The 21644-nt window shown below is 40.9% G+C and overlaps 1 protein-coding gene across 1 annotated transcript in view; it reads left to right on the top strand.

The window, feature by feature from the left end:
* snd1 (staphylococcal nuclease and tudor domain containing 1) overlaps positions 1-21644 on the top strand; it is a 311160-nt gene that overhangs the window by 263000 nt on the left and 26516 nt on the right. The window contains exons 19-21 of the mRNA XM_034162933.1: positions 11806-11929; positions 16652-16721; positions 19301-19414. Coding sequence (XP_034018824.1) covers positions 11806-11929; positions 16652-16721; positions 19301-19414 — 308 coding nt within the window. The remainder of the gene's footprint in view (positions 1-11805; positions 11930-16651; positions 16722-19300; positions 19415-21644) is intronic.

The raw sequence follows: 21644 nt of genomic DNA, 5'->3' as shown, positions 1-21644 counted from the left end.
ACTGTTCTAGTTCCATTTTGCACTTCGAGCTGGATGCATTCAGCCACAGGCTATTTTGAAATGGCTTTCAGATTCATTCAGATTTCAGATGGATTTAAAAATTATGTGCACTTTTGGTTCCGGATTGGTGTTGTACATTAATTTCGGTTCGATTCCACACTTTAATTTATTTGGTTGTCACTTATCGTGACAAAGTGAACCAGTTTGTGTGTGTGTGTGTGTGTGTGTGTGTGTGTGTGTGTGTGTGTGTGTGTGTGTGTGTGTGTGTGTGTGTGTGTGTGTGTGTGTGTGTGTGTGTGTGAGATTATCCAGGAGGATTGTGTGGATCCTGCACTCCACCTAGTGAATATTTGGCCTCATCCATTATGTTGCTGTCATAACCCTGAGCAAATTGGTCGCAATGAAAACAAAGATTCATCTATTCCTTACCCTTACCGTTAAAAAAAAAAATAAATATTGAAACTGACTGACATGTACCCTGCATTCGAAAAGTGTTATAGGCCAGTTTGTGCACTTAGTGAATGAATCTTGTCTTTTTTGCACTCCAGGATGGTAATGGCAGCACTGAAGGTCACATGGTTGCAGCGGTCTATAAACAACTTTTACAATGGAGGAAGATTGTAATGTTTGTATTTACAGAGTTTTCTGATGTTGTCTCTGGAGACGAGCACTCACCAGTATGATAGTGCACACGTGCCTTCTCATGAATTTGTAATCTTGCCAGTTCACCTTCATCCAAGACACCGACAGAGCAAATTGGGTCTATAAATCCCGCGAGACAATGACATCACAAGAGATGCAACCTGAGTCGTAAATCCTGCACCTTGGAGTCTTCAGATATGGACTTGTCTTGTAAAATGCACATTAGCACATTGCAGGACTAAATTGTTTATTGTCACTTAACTACTCCATAAACATACGGCTGGAGACGAGCTGTCAATGCGTGGTAAGAATGACGCCTTGTTATGACTGTAAAATGTTAGACGTATGCATATGTTTCCACATGTGGGTGCCCATTACATGAGATTTATTGGGAAAGCGTTGGCATGTTCCCTGTAAAACACATGGAGGGAATAGATGGACAAATGTGTGTCTCCCCAGTTTCACCAACATAACTCAAAACCATGAACAGTATCATGTTGTAATTCATTAAACTAAAACTGACAGTTTTGTTTCCCTTCACCTTTTTGCAGGATTCATGCTTTCGTGTCTTCTCTTGTGATTAGCAATATGTATGAGTCTCAGTTTCATAAAAAATAAGGGTTCTCAAAGCTGTGAGCATGAGAACAACCACCGGTTACTCTTCGTTTTTCTTCAGTCTTCCAGCCACATTGCAAAATGCAAATGATAGAATAAGTGTCCTTTTTGGGCTACTGTATCAACATGGTGGCCTCCATCAGGGGGACCATTACATGTAGATTTGACGGGCTCTAAGATTGGAAAAACGCATCGATTCAATGTTGCAGGTAATTACTGTATACAAGTAATGAATGCTTGAGTGCAATGGAAAGAATATTTTATTCTGTCTCATTGAATGGAACATTCCATCTTTCACCTCATGAAATATTCTTTCCATTGCATGAAGAAAAAAACATTCATTATTTGTTTTATATGACACCTAACAATCCTGACGATGTAGTCCGTACCTCATGCAGTGTATTGACTTTCCTCAGTCCAGTGAAAAATCGTGACAGAAATGTATAGAACTCTTAGTCTGACAGCACTTGTACTTCACGTAGCGATGCCCCAGCGAATACTGCAAATGCCTCCAGATGGCTTATGCCGTACTCTGTTTTTTTGTGTGTGTTTGTGTGTGTAACAAGAATGAGCACCATTAATAAAACAAATGCCACCATGTGTGTTTTAAAGCTAAGCGCCGTCGCCACTAGTGTGAGCGTCCACGGTGGTGATGCCGTGCAATGGTCCAAAACATATGGAACCAAATTTGCGCGGTCAAATGGAACGCAATGGCAAACGGAACGAATGATCCATATTACGTGACATACAAACCACCAATCAAATGACAAGGACCTATTCAGGCATTATGTAATATACATTAATGAACAGATGATTATGAATGCTATAGTCCGTTTATGCTAATAAATGCTAAACCCTGCACACTGTAGCTTTAAAATAATTACAACGGGCAGTTAAGTAAAATATTTTAGTTTTTAATATTTATCACTTTGCATCTTACGTTAAAGTTGAAATGTTTATTTTGCATCATCTTGATTATTGCCACTGATGATTTTTGCACAGTGCTACATCTAGATTAGTGGATACTTTAACATGTCGCACTCAAGCATGCGGTTAGTGGAAGGATGTAGATTTACTGTAAAAGTGTCACTGTACTGTACTTGGAAATAACTGCAGGGAAACTATGGGTCGGAGTGGCTCATAAATCAGCTTATTAAAATTGCTGATCTGTAACAACTCTGTGCTCTTTGACAGCATCACCTGAGTCATAGCTTATATGAAATGTGTGCATTTCCAGACCACAAACTAGACTTGCAGAGGATCGAGTTCAAGATGTTTTATAGTCATCCCCACAGTTGGCTGTAAGAAATAAACTAAATCACAAGGAGATGTAGCTGATATAAACTAACTCTCAAAACCACCGCTACATCAATCGACAGTCAACAGTCGTCAGTGTTTTTGAAGCCGGTGACAAAAATTTGTTCTGTCCCATATTTGGCCATTTGACCTACTTTATGCTGCTACATTTGGGGTCAAAAATGGAATTTTCATGCAATCTAATGTGGTAACAGATCAAATAGCATGAAAACAGATGTCACACCTGGCTGACTTTAGCGTCGGGTTCTCCTGAGTGGTGACTTGGCTTGGCTCGTGATTGAGGCATGGGGGGGATCACAGTGATACTTGGTGCAAATCGAGAGAATGTCAGTTTAACTCTGTTCCAGTCTTGGCTGCATCTGCTTTACTTATGTTTGACTCAGAGTGGCTTTGTGTAGAGTTGGCACAATGGCAGGGTCACCAGAGTTCCACCAGACTTTCCTCGGGCTGTTCCAAGCTGAGTGTGGGATGGTCCACCGTGTTTGAGAGTTTGACCAAGTTCTGGGGGGGAGAAAATGCAATTATTTTGTGAATTCTGCTGAGCTGTGGCCAGTGGTGTGGCTGCTTCAGAGGGTTCAGTGCTGAACACAGCCAAGAGAGAGCTGCTTGGGGAAATCAGCCAAGTTGGTCCTCGGCTTATTACAGCCCCCAACTCATTGTTACAGTCCACGACCTACAAGGAAAATACACAAGTGTTGTTCGTCACATATTTACCTGCATAACTTGGACGACGGTGAAGGATTCAGAAGTTTATCCACCACACATGTAGAGCTGCATCATTCTTAGCGAACAGAACAGATCTTGTTGGATCTCATTTAAGATGTTACAAGGTTTGTCATGCGATGGGACCACTGGATGACCTGAAAAACTTTCTGCCATTTTCATTTTGTTACTCCTCCACCTCATTAATATCTTCTTAGTGATTCTCATGCGGTTATCACTTTTTCAGTTCTACTCTTTGCTCACTGGACACACTTCCTAATGGCAGGAAATGCATGTGCAGTGGCTGCAAACACAAGGACCTTTAATCTGCAGAATGACAACCTGTGGAAAAGGAGCGGGATGAGTCTTACTTTCAGGCTGGATAGTCATATCTCCAGAGATTGTTTAATTTAGTCAAAATGGCATCTATCCAAGCATGGAAAAACAGCACAAGCAGTACTAAGAACTTTGTGTAGCAGTCAGAAACCTTCACAACTGCAAATCTGTTGAGTATTGAACACTCACTCTGATCTCTGAAAAGTTTGACCATTTTTTGCAGCTGTAGTCTGTTTGTTTGTAGAGTTTTGCTATAGAATCACTGGTCAAGCTATACATTACATTTCACCTTGTAATCTGCTTTGAAGCTCGGCATCCGGTGTAAATTTTGCGCCATGTGTTAGTGCATCAGAGCACCGCTCGTCTGGAGGATTATAACAAGAAGTTAAACCTGTTATAAACATACTTTTACAGCTGCACACAAGAAGGAAAGAACACGCAACTGTTTTATCAAGCCATGACAATGTAAACATGACAAATAAATTACCTTTTTAGACGTCTCAAAATGCTTTCTGCAGGTAGGTAGGTACGCGCATGCGCACTCACGCGAACGGCTCCGGCTGCAGCCTCTTCTGTGATTCAGGATGCGATTAGAGCCATTTTCAATGGCCTATTTGCAGAAAAAAATGATTAATCCGCCACGAAATAATTATTTTATATATGCAGTGTCCAGCACAGAGCGCGTGGCAGCTGGTAGAACAAAGAACGGCGTCTAGCTGTGAACACAGCGGGCAGGATCATCACAACGATGTTTGTGCTATTGCGTGAGCCACAGGCATGCTCGTGTTACAGTGGTTTGCCACGAGTTTACTCTCCTGCACGGTGCAAGTGTGCAGATCAAAGTCTTACAAGTGTCAAGGTGCCTATAGCAGACCAGTCTTCAGGAAAAATGTCATGCCCTCTACTATTCTGGTAGTGAATTGCACTGCGACGCCCACCATCATGTTAACCTCATGGAGAACGTGGAAAGGTTCATTGAAAGTGATTAGGGGCTGTACAAGATGATTATATTTCCTGTTTTTAAGTTATTGCATTAACACCCAAAGGGAGTGGACTTATCTGCACGCAAAGTGTGTGATGCAGGCTCGAGGTCTCAGCCATGCCTCTGCTTTGCTTTTGCAACATACATGAATAAAGGTGTGTGTGTGTGTGCGTGTGCACACGCGTGCAGACGTCACATTCAAGCCCGTGAGCCATTTATTCAGCTTTCTGCTGGCCTAAAGTGGAATTTGGCTCAGGAAAGGAAATTCATTTATTAGTCAGTGTAAATATACACACACATAAATACACACTCTTGAACAAGGAAGGAAGGAAAGTACACCAACTTTTTTTAATTAGATTAATAAATCAAAGCGGTGGCTGGCTGTGACGGCTGTAGCCCAACGCTACTCCACGAAGCCGGCGCCGAGCCGCCGCAGCATAATGATGTAGCCGCGCCTCCTGTTTGTTTGTGCACATGAAGCGAGCGAAGCAATTCATCTGACATGTTTTTCCAAAATCTGTTTTCTCCATAAAAACGCTGAGGGAAGCCTCTGTTCGTGTGTGTTTATGCTCCCGCTCCCCTCGCCGCATTCATCAACAGTCAAGATGGCGGGTGAGGTTTTTTGAGGCCCCACCCTCTCCCTGACCCCGTCACTGTCAAAGCGAGCTTGCAGCTTTTCCCTTCACACACTCCTTCCTTTAAAGATGTTTTCCTGTTAGTTGTTGCGTGGCAGCTGTTTCATAGCCCCGTTAAAAAATATATACGTTCTTGTTCTCCATATGCAAATACGAGCATATTTCCTGTTGGTGACAATTTTGAGGAGAGAAAGGTGCATATTTAGGGGCGGGTCTGCTGCACAGGCTGCCTCCAAGCTGTTTGATAGTAATATGCACAGTAAGCAGGCCTTCATACTTTTACTACACGCACATGAGGAAGAACTGGGTTAGTGAGCGAAATCTGGTGAAAGCAGGAAAATATGTTCATGTAAAACTGATCAGTCAGACCTCGCACTTCTCGAATGATCCCACTGTTTTTTATTACTATGATTTAAACCTTGTTTCACATATTTGTATCAGTTTTTATGTGCAGTAAATACTTTAAAGTGTTTTATCTCTGTTTTATCACATCCACTGAGCAGCTGTTTGATTGCTGGAATGGATTTGAATGTAGCAGTCACAGGAAAAGTGGCCTCGTGGTGTTTATGACATCATAAAGAAAGAGACGCTGGCTTTTTGTTTGACTTTCATGCACCTTATGCAGACAGTGGAGCTCATAAAACGAGTCGGCCGCGGATGTGGCCAGTTTCAGCCTCATTCAAATTCTTTTGGGGCATTCTGTGTTTTATTGTAACCCATAATGCAATGTGGAGCGGCACTACAGTGCACGCGCGCAGAGTCGTCAGAAGAGTTCCCGTTTGTGTTTCTCTACGTGCGTTCTCTTCATCAGTGCTAATATTAAATCCTACAGGAGTCTGACTTTTGGTGACACGAAGATCGCCAAAGTTTACAGGACTGTCATCAACGCAAATTACAACTGTTACTAACTTTTGTTGTGTATGTTTTTACTCACATATCCAACATACAATATGTAATATGCAGGAACTCTTCCAATGATTTTGCACGCGGGTAACGTTGCATAGAGATACACGGTGTTAAGAGTAAAGACAAAATACCATATGTAGTTTTTGCTGTAAAGCTTAACAATTTAATGACTGTGTGTGGTTGTATGTGCACCTTAATCATAACCCCGATGTACTTACCCACAATTCCCCTGCAGGTGTTAAATCTGTGGAAATGGGTTCTAACAATATTGCCATGGAATTTCATACGGGCCACTTAGCTGAACTAGCTGCTGTAATTGCTTCCGCACTCTTTTCACCATTCACTCACACACACACACACACACAACTCCTTAGGAGCACTTACACATACACACGTGTGCATAAACATACTCCATCGTGCACAAACAAATATACATATTACACAAACATGGGAAAGTGTCACTGTTGGAGAAGCGCACACTCTGTTTCACACACAATCAGCTACTCAATTCCAGCTGATGAGTGCAGATCAGGCTGCCTCTTACCGCCGTCAATGAAGCCACGGCGTGATTTCTCCAACTCCCGCCATATCAACAGCCACGTCCCCACCTTGAAATCCACCATAATAGGTCTGCTGTGCGTGAAATAATGGCCTGATTGGCCATAAAGGCCCTCGGGGAGAACTGGCTCACGTTAGTCTAAGCTGTATTTTTCCAACAGGGTCCAACCAGCATCAGTTGCATGGTGCTAATGGGCTAACGGCACGGGAGCTCCTCTATGCATTTTTGGTCTGAGTCTCTAATGGGCAGTGGGGGTTAATGAGGATTACAAGCTGATACCAATTGTGCTCCACTATTAACCAATCTAACAGTCCTTTCTTCTTTGACAAGTTTGACAAAGTTGTATTCAGCACACAAAATATTCAAATAGAAAAAAATGAACAATTCCACAAACAAACACAGACAAAACTAGTGAGTCCGAAAGGGTGTGGGCTGAAGCAAAGCTTATTAGCGCCCACCCCTGCTAGTACAAGTCCAACAATTCTAATCAGTCATATTTACATAAATATAAATTCACTACTACATGTCTACACACAGACATACACATCAATATACTATTCACTTATAATTTTATTTATATAGTACCAGATCACAAGAAAGTCGAATCAAGGCACTTTATGCCAGTAAGGACTAACCTTACCAACCCCCAGAGCAAGCACTAGGCAACTGTGGTGAGGAAAAACTCCCTATAAGGAAGAAACCTCAAGCAGACCAGGCTCTTGGGGGTAACCCTCTGCTTGGGCTGTGCCATATCTACCTATATACATACGTATATACTTTACAAACATAAATACATACATACATACATATACACAGTCACTTATATACATATACACCTACCCATATCTATATATCTACATACGCATATACATACCCACACATTCAAATATACAATAAGTCCCACTTATAAATTGAACATTCCATATAAATCAAATTATATTTGCTTCTTTATGATACTTAGACATAATGTTCTTTTTGAGTAGTTTCTTAAATCTCACTAAGGTACTACTCATTCTAACCTCTGTTGAACATTTGTTCCATTTCCTCACCCCAACCACAGACACACAAAAACCCTTTACATTTGTTCTTACTGGTGGTTTCATAAAAACTGCACAACCTCTTAAACTATATCTGGATTCCTTCAATCGGAACAGACTCTGGACATGTCTCGGTAAGGCTTGGTTTTTCGCTCGAAATAAAGTTTGAATTGTAATGTAATCGACCAAATCAATGAATTTTAATAAATTTAAAGACACAAATAGAGAATGAGTTGGTTCACGATATTGTTTATTGCAGATGATTCGTATGGCTCGTTTTTGCAAAAGGAATATTGGATTGGTATTTGATTTGTAAGTGTTTCCCCATGACTCAACACAATATGTCATATATGGTACCATCAGAGAATGATATAAAGTAAGTAACCCTTCTTGCGGCAGTAGGTCTTTGGCTTTATACAAAATGGCTATAGTTTTTGACAATTTTGATTTCACATAATTTATATGTGGTTTCCAGCTAAGTTTATTATCAATTATAACACCTAAAAATTTATTCTCTGTTACTAACTCAATTTCCTTATTGTTTATAGTTAAATTTTTACATTTGGGTGCCTGTTTATTTCCAAATATAATACATTTAGTTTTCCCAAGGTTGAGTGACAACTTATTAGCGTCAAACCAAACCTTAAATTTTTCCAGTTCTTTCTCCACTATGTCCAGAAGCTGTTCAAGATTTTCACCGCTACAGAACACAGTTGTATCATCCGCAAAAAGGACACCTCAGTGAACTCGACACCCAACTTATATCATTTATATAGATTATAAACAACAAAGGACCCAGCACTGAGCCCTGCGGCACCCCACGTGACATCCCTGAGTTCAGAATTTGTATTATTGAATTGAACATACTGAAATCTGCCTTGTAAATAACTAGCTATCCATTCATATGCCAGACCTCTGATTCCATATTTCTGCAGTTTACTTAATAGTATTCCATGGTTAATTGTGTCAAATGCTTTCTGTAAATAAAAAAAAAACACCTATTGTGTATTGTTTATTGTCAATTGCAGTTGCTATACTTTCCACAAAGTCCATCAAAGCATGTGATGTAGTTCGAGACCTTCTGAATCCATATTGTTCTTCACAAATTATGTTATGCTTCAGTAAATAATCATTTAATCTTTTAGCAAATATTTTTTTCCAAAATTTTGGAAAATTGTGGCAGGAGTGATATAGGTCTATAATTAGAAAATGTGTGTTTGTCACCAGTTTTAAACAGAGGAATTACTTTGGCTATTTTCATTTGAGAAGGAAATTTACCAGTATTGCAAATATAATTGAACGGTTTTACTATACAATCAATAACTTTTTTTAATAAATCCATATCCAAATTATTAAAATCAGTCGATTTCTTACTTTTTGAACCATGAACCAGATCAAGTATTTCCCTTTCATGAGTACCACCAATGAACATTGAAACAGATTTGTTAAACGTTGAATTATTTACCCAGAAGTTATTAGTTGATGAGTCAATTTTACTGGCAAAATTTTTACCCACATTAATGAAGTATTCATTAAAGTGTTCAGCAATAGACTCGTCGTTATCAATCGTGATGTAGTTGTTACTCTGAAAAAATGAAGGATAATCTCTAGTTACTCTATTCTTTTTTACTATTTCATTTAATATGTTTCATGTGTTTTTGATGTTATTTCTATTTTTGACAAGTAACTCATTATGTTTTTTTACTGAGTCTCATGATATTGATTAACTTATTCTTATATGTTTTATACTTACTTTCAGCTTCCTTAGTTCGTAGTTTTATGAATTGTTTATATAGTACGTTTTTCTTTTTACATGCCCTCTGAAGTCCCTTAGTTATCCATGGTTTGTTGCTATATTGACTTCTATATATTTTGTCAACAAATGGACAGTGTTTATTATACAAACTGGAAAAAATGGAAATGAAAGCATCATATGACCTGTCAACATCATCAACAAAAACATCTGACCAATTCTGACTTGATAAATCCTCCCTTAAATTATCAATTGTTTCAGGTGTTACTTTTCTACTCATGAATTTGATATTGCTTCGATACATACAACAACCCTCCAATGCAAAGACTGAGAAAACTGGCAAGTGATCACTGATATCACTGACCAGTAGTCCCCCACTAAGATTACCGGATATAACGTTAGTTAAAATATTGTCAGTGAGAGTTGTTGTATCCATAGTTATTCTGCTAGGATGAATGACGGTTGGAAACAGTCCTAAACAGTACAAGGTGTTTATAAATGAGGTAATTTGTGGATGATTGTGAGGGTTTAAAAAATCTATATTGAAATCTCCACAGACAAATAAATGCTTATTTCTGTTGATTTTGTTGTACATTCCTAAGATAATGTCTTCAAAGGTGTCAATATTTGTCCCAGGAGCTCTGTAAATGCAACTAACAACTATGTTTTTGGAGTTTATAGATGTAATTTCTATGGTAACACATTCCGTGATGTTGTCCACTGTAAATGACATGTTGTTAATGAGTTTACAGTTATAATCTGACCTTACAAACAATGCAACGCCTCAGCCCCTTCTCGTCTGCCTATTAACCAGGAACAATTCATAACCATCAAGATATACCAGATCTTTATTATCCTCATTTAACCATGTTTCTGAAATTGCAATAACTGAAAAACGTTTTTTGGATGTTTTCAAACAATCATTAATAGTGGACAGATTACGAGAAAGACTTCTGCTGTTGAAATGTATAATTGAAAAATCTTCATCATTGATTTTATAATTTTTGAATTGTTCTTCTGTAAAATATTTGCACTGTCTCACAATATTCTCACTGAAAAAGGTATCAGGATCATTTTCAGATTCGAAGGGGTGGTTAGCAGAGTTATTATAATTAAATGTATCTAGACAGAGCTCCTGGGCAGAAATAAACGGATCATTATCCTTAGTCATTATGTCTCTCTTGTCTCCGGGTGTAGATGATATGGATGAGTGGGTTGCTCCAGTCTGCATCATGGTGCTGTGATGGGTTTGAGTCCTCATACCTATTGTTCATATTTGTCCAGCTCCTTGATGTTCCTTATTGCCATGACTTTTGCTTGTTCTGGTGATCCGTTCAGTTTGATGAATATTTTACAGTTTGAAGTCCATGTGTGCTGGATTTTTCCCTGTTTCTTTAAGAAGCGTGCTTTCCTGGCGATGTCGGCATTCCGTTTGGTGAGATGTTCATTGATGAATACGTTTGTCCCTTTCAGTTTTCTTCCTTGTTTTAACAGTGCTGTTTTGTGTTTTCTGTTGATGAATCTCATGATGACGGTTCGTTTATCACCGTCATTTCTCCGGGGCAGAGGGTGGCACGCTTCAATGTTGTTTAAATCCATTTCTATACCTTTAGATAGGAGGAAATCAGCAACCTGTTTTTCCACAGAGCTGACCTCCTGTTCACTGGGCTCCCCTCCGCTCTCATCTGTTACCGCCCGTGCATAGGACCGTGGTTTGATGTGAAGACCTGTGATGATGACGTCGTTGATTCTGGTGTACTGCTCCAATTCAGCCACTCTATTTTCCAGCTGCACCAGACGCCGGCCTTTCTCAGCGTTCTGGAGCCGTAATGCCTTCACCTCCTCCACCAGATCCATGATTGATTTCTGTTGCTGCTTCACAACAGAAATCTCCTCTGATAGAAAGTCCAGAGATTTTTTAATATCGTCACCTTCCTCCGCTGTCAGAACCTTCTTATTTGAAGATAAAAATTATCCTTTTGAGTTTCAGTCAGGAGCCGTCCCCTCTACTGTGTTAAAATTGTATTTTTTTGTGTGTGCGCGTTTGTACAAATCATGAGCCGATGGTGGTTGTACTTTTTTAAAAACAGGAGTGGAGTATTTCAACACAACACACACTCTGAGTTCGAGGCCCAGTCTGGTGTCTGTTTAGGAATATAACTCTAACCTTCGGACCCGCAGTCTTATTCCCAACCAGTCTAACCAGTTGCGCACACTGAAGTTGCTAGCTTTCTTCTTTGCGTACTTTGGGTTATTAAATAACCCAGCAACTCTTAATTTTATATTAAATTGTTTTGTCTTCCTGTCTGTGTGTTTCTCAGGAGGCCAGTTGGAAAGTCTGATGGAAACCATGAGGGCAGAGATCGCCGCCCAACCGCCCGTGGAGGGCTCGTACTCTGCACGCCGAGGGGACTACTGCATAGCCAAGTTCGCTGATGGTGACTGGTAGGCATACATTTTGATACTATCCCAATATTAAACCTCCTTGAGGAGTGTGGATGCTCTTTGATCTTTCTGTTTGGCTCTGACAAATTTTATAAATCCAGAGACAGACAGTGATGGTGTACAGTAATTCTACAGTGTCAAATGGGCCAAATCACTGATTTTACTCTGCAAATTTACTGTTATTGTATTTGTGTTGAGCTTGGTCAGTGATCACCATCTCAGTCATCTGAGTTCAAAAGTAAGAAATGAGATAACCTCCAGGTTTCACCACAAATGAGAAAGCCTCAAGTTCCACCATATGGGGGATCCTTTCACTGTTCCCATGCCCATCAGTATTGTGCTCTGTCATCAGCACAACAGTGAAAGGTGATCCCATAATAATGTAGAAGTTGACCCAAAGTGATGAAGTGAATGTCAGCGGGCCCAAAGCACAACCCTGGGGTACACCATATAAGCCATTATAAGGGAATTCAGACAAATATTACTCAGCATGTACAATAGTTAAAGCTCACATATTATACACCTTTGGAACAAGAGGCCCCCAAAATATGTCTTTGAATTTTCCTGCTAAAAATCCACTTCAAGCCTCGATTTTAACATTTTCTACAACAAATACCACTGCCTGTGTCTGATCGCACCCACCCATGGATGTGGCTTGGGATGACCACTATGAAAAGGCAGGCCACAACCTGGCTTAACACAGGCACTCACAAGGTGCACTCAGTAGGCAGAACAAACGCATAACTGGGGGAGTGTCACACCTGGAGGATGTGGTGGTTCCCCAGATAACATCATCTCAGTAAACTCTCCTATCAGCATGTGTGAGCCCACGTTTTCTGAAAGGCAGAGTAGGCAAAAGGAGAAGATGGACTTTTCTCTTTTTTTTGGTGGACTTTTCTCTTTGGGGAGGGGGTTAAGTGTGATATATATGTGTTTTATGAAAATGCCAAAATTAGTATTTTACCCCCTGGTTTATTTCTGTCTTTGGTGCAAATACTCACCTGATGTAATTAACTCAGTGCTACCTGCAGCTCCACACACAGAAGTTTGCAAATGGTCACAGGGGCACTTAGAAGTCACAGAGTTAGACCGTGTGTGTGTGCGTCCGTGCTGCTTTGTCAGAAATGTGGCGGGGGGGTGCATAGAAATGGATTTTTAAAAAATAATAAATGTTTGAACAGATGCTGTGCTCTTTCTCTGACCTTCTTTCCTACTCTCTAGATTTTTGGGGCAAATCTTAATTCCTTGTCTTGACCTCGGGCCTGACACACGTCTCCGTGAGAACAGGCCATCTGTTGGAAATGCTCGATTGTGGCGACGTTTGTCTTTCTATAACGGCAAAACAATAATGTTGCAGGTGTCTTTGTTTTAATCATTTCCAATGCACTCCTATATTATTCACAGAGCTAATTATGCTCACAGTGTTTCTCTCCATATATCTTTTTTCCCCTCCATGCTGCATGAGGAATGTCACCTTGTTTCATTAGTGGCTAATTAGAAATCCGTCGCCTTTCAGGGCCTGTTAGAGCACCACATACAGAGTCGCAGTGAATAAAAGGAAAAACGTCTGTTCGTCACTCACTCACACTCACGACACTTTGTCTCGCTCTCTTTCTTTCCACTTTTTGTCCGCGTGGGCCTAATTATTTGGCTCGCTGTCTTGTTTTCAGTTGTTTATCTGAGTCATTGGGGGCAAAACAAAATAATTCACATGAACTCATGTTCACAGATCTTAAAAACAATCAGAATTGTGAAATTGTCTCACAAAGTTCACTTTGTCCCAAATTTAAGGGTTCTATGTGCTGGATTTTTCCACGCTGGCAGCTGAACGCGGAGATAAAACGTTGTTTGTCCCAGTTAAGCTCCCATGACAAACTTGAAGTATATATATATATTTATATAAATATAAATTAATTCATTCATTTTCTGTAACGCCAGTCCAAGCCTGTCCTAGCGGTCATAGGGCGAGAGGGGGAGTACACACGGGACAGGACGCCAGTCTGTTGCACGGCAACACATATATATGTGTACGAGGGCTGTCAATAAAGTAACGGTCCTTTTTATTTTTTTCAAAAACTATATGGATTTCATTCATATGTTTTTACGTCAGACATGCTTGAACCCTCGTGCGCATGCGTGAGTTTTTCCACGCCTGTCGGTGACGTCATTCGCCTGTGAGCACTCCTTGTGGGAGGAGTCATCCAGCCCCTCGTCGGAATTCCTTTGTCTGAGAAGTTGCTGAGAGACTGGCGCGTTGTTTGATCAAAATTTTTTCTAAACCTGAGACACATCGAAGTGGACACGGTTCAAAAATTAAGCTGGTTTTCAGTGAAAATTTTAACGGCTGATGAGAGATTTTGAGGTGAGACTGTCGCTTTAAGGACTTTTCACGGTGCGAGACGTCGCGCAGCGCTCTCAGGCGGCGTCATCAGCCTGTTCAAGCTGAAAACCTCCACATTTCAGGTTCTATTGATCCAGGACGTCGTGAGAGAACAGAGAAGTTTCAGAAGAAGTCGGTTTCAGCATTTTATCCGGATATTCCACTGTTAAAGGACATTTTTTTAATGAAAGACGTGCGGACGGGTCCGCGCGTCGGGACGCAGCCGCTGCGACGCTCCACCACAGGAAAAACACCTCTGTTGAAAGCCTTAAGGACAAGTCGGAACATGTCCTGCCTGTTAAACAATTTCTCATATACTCACTCCACTGAAAGCCATCAAAAGCCGCCTGGATTTTACAAATGGTTATCAACACGGAGGTGTTTTTCCTGTGCCGCCGCACCGCGTCGGCTGCGTCCCGACGCGCGGATCCGTCCGCACGTCTTTCATTAAAAAAATCTCCTTTAACAGTGGAATATCCGGATAAAATGCTGAAACCGACTTCTTCTGAAACTTCTCTGTTCTCTCACGACGTCCTGGTTCAATAGAGCCTGAAATGTGGAGGTTTTCAGCTTGAACAGGCTGATGACGCCGCCTGAGAGCGCTGCGCGACGTCTCGCACCGTAAAAAGTCCTTAAAGCGACAGAATCACCTCAAAATCTCTCATCAGCCGTTAAAATTTTCACTGAAAACCAGCTTAATTTTTCGAACCGTGTCCACTTCGATGTGTCTCACAGGTTTAGAAAAATTTTTGATCAAACAACGCGCCAGTCTCTCAGCAACTTCTCAGACAAAGGAATTCCGACGAGGGGCTGGATGACTCCTCCCACAAGGAGTGCTCACAGGCAAATGACGTCACCGACAGGCGTGGAAAAACTCACGCATGCGCACGAGGGTGCAAGCATGTCTGACGTAAAAACATATGAATGAAATCCATATAGTTTTTGAAAAAAATAAAAAGGACCGTTACTTTATTGACAGCCCTCGTATATATATAAAATATGTTTTTAAGGATCTTTGTCTCAATGCTGCCAGAGGTGGGTGCTCTTCTGATCACTGTCTCAGTTTTAGGGATGGGTATCAATAAGTTTTTGTCTATCGATACCATTATCAATTCCGCTTATCGATCCGATTCCCTTTTGAATTTTTTGTGTACTAAAACTAGGCTTTACAGGTTTTCTATGTCGGCGAGTCAAAGAGCTTTTTCTTATCGTGCACCCGCTCTGTGGAACGGTCTTCCTGCGCCCGTGAGGCAGTTGGAGTCCGTGGACATTTATAAGTCAAGACATAAAACCTATTTTTAGTCTCTTTCTTATGAATAGTTTTTATTTTTATCTGGTTTATTCTTTTACTTGTACTTGTGTTTTTAATCATGTATTTGAATTTTTTAATTTTAATTTTTTTTTTTTTTTTTTATGTTGAACTATTCTATGTGAGGCGCCTTGAGACAGCTTTTGTTGTGATTTGGCGCTTTATAAGCTGATTAAATTGAAATTGAACAACATTTTATTGAGACTTAAAGTAAATAAATATGAAATTGGTCACTGGATCCTTAAACTTTGGACATAATAAACTCTACATGGTGGATCCTTGACTTCTGGACATAAATAGAAATAAACAAAATTTGTAGTTATTGTCAAGTTATTAAGAAGCGGACTTGCCCTTTCTGAAGAGCAGCGAATCAAAGAACCAACAAGCTAGTGAATCGAAGCATTGCTTCAATCCACACTTCAAATTGGAGTCGCGCTGCAGAAATGGTTGATTACAGACCCGCTGCAGGGTCTGTAATCGATGTAGAGGAATGATTATTTTCCTGACAAACACCCTCAAAAACAACAGCTGCTCTGAAGGACCAATAAGTGAATCGTTATGCACATTTCAAAACGATGCTCGAAAAGAACAGGTTCTCGATACCCAACCCTACTCAGTTTGCATGAGTGTTTAAGAGAAATCTGAAGAACGACTAATGTGATTTTGATCCATCGTGTTGGCTACATCCGGTTAGAATCTTAAAGGTCGAAGGTCACGTTTACATCTTCCTATGTGACAATGGCTGTTTTTATGAACATGAGTTCAGATGCTGCTCCACTGATGAGCACATTGAGGGTTTTTCCACAAATCAAACACAGCGTTTAAGTGTGTTTTATATTGTGAGGAGTCCTGTGTGCGGTTTTCACATCCATCGTCTCTGCTGATGGCTCTTTCCCACCGTTTAGTGCCTCATCCCGCCACAGCACAGATCCTCAAACACGGCCTCTCCGGGGAAATAAACACACAATCATTTACTCATCTCCTCTTGTGCCCTCTGTCTTCATCTCTAAACCCCGCCTCCTCGCTGCTGCAGGTACAGAGCCAGAGTGGAGAAGGTCGAGTCGCCGGCAAAGGTTCATGTATTCTACATCGATTACGGCAACGTGAGTAACATTTGTCAGTGACTGTGTGTGTGTGTGTTTGCGTGGTCGTCATTAAAAACTGGAGCGTGACTGTTTGCGGCACATAGAAGCATTTGCAGTTTAAAACGTGGACAAATCCACAGCCAGAGGGAATTCCTCTCTCTCTCTCTCTCTCTCTCTCTCTCTCTCTCTCTCTCTCTCTCTCTCCCTCCTGTTTGTTGCACCCAGACATGAGTTGTTTGCTTATTTCCGTCTTCAAAGCAGCCTTTGTGCGCTTTTATGTGTCTTTCAGTTGGAGGTTTGCTACAAATGTGATGCAGACTTGTTTGTTTTCACATTTATAATTTGTGACTGAAGCCGAGGACAACTGAACATAGTTTTTTTTTTTTTTTTCCTTTTCCTAATGACAAAAGCAGATCTCCCACATCGGCATTATTATGCTGAGATAACACAAAAGCACTGCGGCTGTTTAAGCGCACGTTTGATTGTTTTTGTCTGTGTGCAACAACAACACCATCATCTTGGCGTTTTGCTAGAAATGTGATTCTCTGAGGTCGATCTGCCTTAAAAATCGAGCTACGTCCCACTTCGCCTCGCCATAGTTTGGCGTTGGGTCATGTCGAGTCATCAGCTGTTACGCTTCTGGTGTCAGGTGCAGGTCACCGGCGTGAATTATCCCGTCATTAGCAAACACAGCAGATAGCATTTGTCTTTAATTTCTAAAAGCCACATTTACAGAGCTGTCATAAAGGAATACGGCTTCTATAAATCTTAACTGTTGTAGGTGTTCCTCCGTCTAGACGCTACAGTCCAGTGAACACATTAACCTCAGATATGGGGTTATTAAAGTTGCTTCTCACCTCTAATGACTGAATTTGCCTAACACAGGCGTGCGTTCTCTTTACATACCCTTCACAGCGGACTTTTAGTGTTCACACATGTCATAACGTATTCTTTTATCACCTTGCTGTGTTTAATATCACAAAATGTATTGAACACGTCTCATCTGACTTAATTCATCTGAGACACAAATGTTCCTCTCAAAAGGCAAATACTGTTGTGTCCACTTCTTTTGGATCTCAGAGGACCAAAGAGTAAAACATTGACCCCAATCTTCATGTACTCGCTAACCGGTACTTTTTTCATCTGTTCCTGCTCTGCCGAAAGCTGATTAGCTCATTCATGTAATAGAAATTGTGTAGGTTTAGGGTCCCTGAGGACCAGGATTGGGAAGCACTGGTCTCTGTTGCAAAGTGCAAGTCCCTTTGGGGTGTCCCCAACATATTGTTGCTCTTTACACAGCGCCTAAACTGAGCACAACATGGGTGTACGGTGTAGGTAACACCAATCAGAGTGTCATCTGGCATCCCCTCTAAGAGCTGGAGTATGTGCACGCCGCTCAATATTTTAGAAAGCAGATTTAAGTGAGAGATTAGCTGGCAAATTCAGGGATTAGAGTGCATCATCAGACAGAGACCACCAAGGCTCCCTGAGGTGAAGCAGTAAAGTGAAGTTTTGTATTTGTCCATAGGTTTTGCTTTTGTTTCATTTAATGGTGGTTTTCAGTTCAGTTTTGTTGTGTGTACGTGCATGTAAGGTGCGGCAGAATATTGCGACGTTTTAAATTGTACAGTCCATCCAGTTGTAAATGGGTGTCAGCCTTAGCTGGAGAAGTAATCTGTGATGGAGCGGCAACTCATCCAGGGTGAGTTGTTGACTCTCACATCACAGAGAAGCACCTGCGGACCTCAGAGTCGAGTCTACAGAATTTACTTCTTCTTGCACTTCTTCTCCTTAGACAGTGTGAGTGGAAACTACAAGTGACAGCAAGGATGTACTCAGCACATCACTGAAGTATAAAAGGAGCCAATTTAGGGCTAAATTTAACTTAAATCAGGGGAGATTCTACATGAACAGGTGAAAAGGTGTGAGACTTTGAGGATGTTCTACCACATGTAACCATACAAAGTCGATAAAACTAGATATAAAACATTAACACCCCTTTAAAATGTGTGTTATTTTCCTGAAAATAACCTTTATTTTTATTTGGTAACACAATCCGTCTGCAGTTTGGAGTTGCTGGTTTGCTGTTTTGTTTTTTAATCTGTCTGGTGACTGTCGCCGCGACGTCTGCCGTCATCCCATCATCTTTGCTCTCAGCTCCTCGGTTACTGTTGACGAGCAGATGGGGACGGGCGAAAAGGCCGTCAGTGCCGCCGTAGAAACAGCTGTGATATTATCGATGAGGTGATATCTGCGAGCACGCAGCCCTCCAGCAGCAAAACGGCATCTGTCCTTCCTCCACTGTTACCGTGACATCAGGAAGCGAGATTGAATCAACAGAAACTAAGAACGCTGCACAGGGTAGAAGATGAGTCCCACAGCGCGCGCACACACACACGTGTGCATGTCTGTTATGTTTGAGCCGGAGGAGTTTTTGTCACACACAAGCTTTTGATAATCTTACAGAACAATAAAAAAATGTGATTTTAAACTCAGATTTCTTAAGATTAAATACGACTTCACCCATAATTAGTCATCGGTGATCTGGAAAAGACAGCCGTGTTCTTATTTCTGTTTGGCTTTGATCTCTCCCTCAGAGAGAAGTCGTGTCGACCACCCGCCTGGCTGCCATACCCCCTGCCTTCAGCACCAGGACTCTGCCAGCACAGGCCACCGAGTATACCTTCGCCTTCATCCAGGTCCCACAGGACGTAAGTGCATGCATGTGCGGACGCGCACGGCAGATCCTGCTTTCAGACATTGTCATTTTCTGGTTTAGAAAGTTTCTGGCAGCACATTAACAGTGTTTGACTTATGTGTCAGCAAGGAGAGAGTTTTTATTCCATTTACTGTTAGCGGAAATTATCATCATAAATAATGCATCGGGCAGAAATGAGGCAGAGTAACGGCAAATCTGATGATTTATTTTTATTGCAACGACTCCGGGATATCAACATGCTAAAAGGGAGATATAGCGTTGGTGCTGTGCACTAGATTTTTGTAACAACTCCGAAAAGATGTATTAAACAGATGAATAGAAACTTTTAACAAGTCTTTCTGCTCATTCGCTAACAGCGTCGGCGGTAGAAATCAACACCAACTGGCATCTGCCCTGATCTTTTTGTTTACACCGAGTGTGTTTAGTTAACCCCAGTGACATCGGCAGCGTGTTTGTCCTCGTGAGCGTGGCAGGTCGGCTCACTGGTAGAATTTTGAATAGTTTGTGCAGATAGAAACATGTCTGCATTTAGCATGTGTCCGCGTGCCACAACATCCACAGTCTTACATCCGTATGTTTGTTTGAAGGCTGTTTGTTCCATGTAGCCAGGATGCCACAGAGGTCTCAAACAAGCTGTGAGACTCAAAGGTTGTGAGATTTTGGAGATGCTTCACATTTAACAAGCATATGAAAATGTAATATAAAGTAAAAACTGTTTTTGCACTATATGGCCACTTTAATCACTGTTTAATCAAGGCTATTTTCATTTTCAGATCTGATTGATGAAAGTTAAAGCCCAGATGAAAAGCTTCATGACTCAGAGTTTTACATAGATCTATACACGCGTGCAGCGCAAAGTCCGCTGGTTCACACGACTGAATCACCTTTTAGACCATTTTCTCCAAGTCATGGTTTCATGTGAGAATGACTTAAAAGTGAGTTACAGCTATAAGAAAAGAGATCAACAGGTGATCTGACTCGCATGTGGAGCGCAGCAGACCAGGAAACAATGGAGGTCCACCTCACTCAGGGCCACAGAGCTGATCTAAGCATCTAAATTATTATTGTATCGATGCCCCCCCCCCTTTAAAAAAATGTATTTATTTTTTATGAAGGTTGGTTAAAATCTCACCCTAAATTCAATTAGATTCATGACCCCAAGATATGATAAAAAGCAAAAAAAAAAAAAAAAAAAGTGTTTCTCGTGGCTTCTGCATCTTACTCGTGATGTCATCTGTGTGCATCTGTTTTTCTCAGAGTTCGATAAATGTACCAGGTGACCCACAATAACCGTTGTTTTGCATGGGGATTTTTTTTTTTATTCATTAATTATTTTACACATGCATGCAGTATTTTTGTTTTTTAATCGGTACATGACAATTTGAGAGTTTGCAATATGAGAGTTGTGCCTAAGGTGGAGAGGACCTACCACTAAATGAGTGAAATATTTGTGATAAATCATTTTATTGCAGTATATAGAGGGGTGGGTGTTATGATCAACATATCTGCCTCTTCAGGTAGAATTGTGTGCGGAGCGCCCAGATACGGTTTTGATTTCAAAATGTATTTCAGTTACATTTTGATGTTGTTTTGGATCAAGTATTGGATTTCTTTGATCTTGCCTTTGATCCTCTACTAAGGGTTTGCTGATTGTGATGTCGTGAGATAAGTCTCAAAGATCACAGTCTACCGTTTGATCCTGATTTGTTAACAGGATCAAAGCAAGAAAGATGAACTGCAATGAAACCATAACCCCTTTGGCAGGATCAAAGTTGAGCAGTCAGTATCAAAGAATATTTGAGAAGGGATCAGAGGAGTGACTCTCTGAAAATGGGGAGGTGGTGGCCTGAACCAACTAAGTTGCATCTGGGTGTGTGGTTAAGCTGCCTTGCACCACAGCATCCAGCGTGAATGGATGAATGTGAGGCATCATTGTATAACACTTTGAACTTCTGCGTCAGATGGAAAAAGGAGTAGATAAATGGACTCAATATACCAATGAGGAAAAACACAGATTAAATTTCTAGTAACTTGAAAAACCTGTCTTACAGCAGTCAGCAGAAAAGATGCAGCAGAAATAAATGCACTCATCAATAATGTGAGCAAAGCATTGAGACAAACAAAACCCAAATGACAGCATTGATAGATACCAATTTAGTAGTACAAAGGCACAAGGAACAAAAGAATCTCTGTATGTGTTGCTTTTTATTTTTGGCAGCGGA

This window comes from Thalassophryne amazonica, chromosome 22 (genome assembly GCF_902500255.1).
Source record: "Thalassophryne amazonica chromosome 22, fThaAma1.1, whole genome shotgun sequence".
NCBI lineage: Eukaryota > Metazoa > Chordata > Actinopteri > Batrachoidiformes > Batrachoididae > Thalassophryne > Thalassophryne amazonica.
This window is presented reverse-complemented; position numbering and strand designations above follow the sequence as displayed.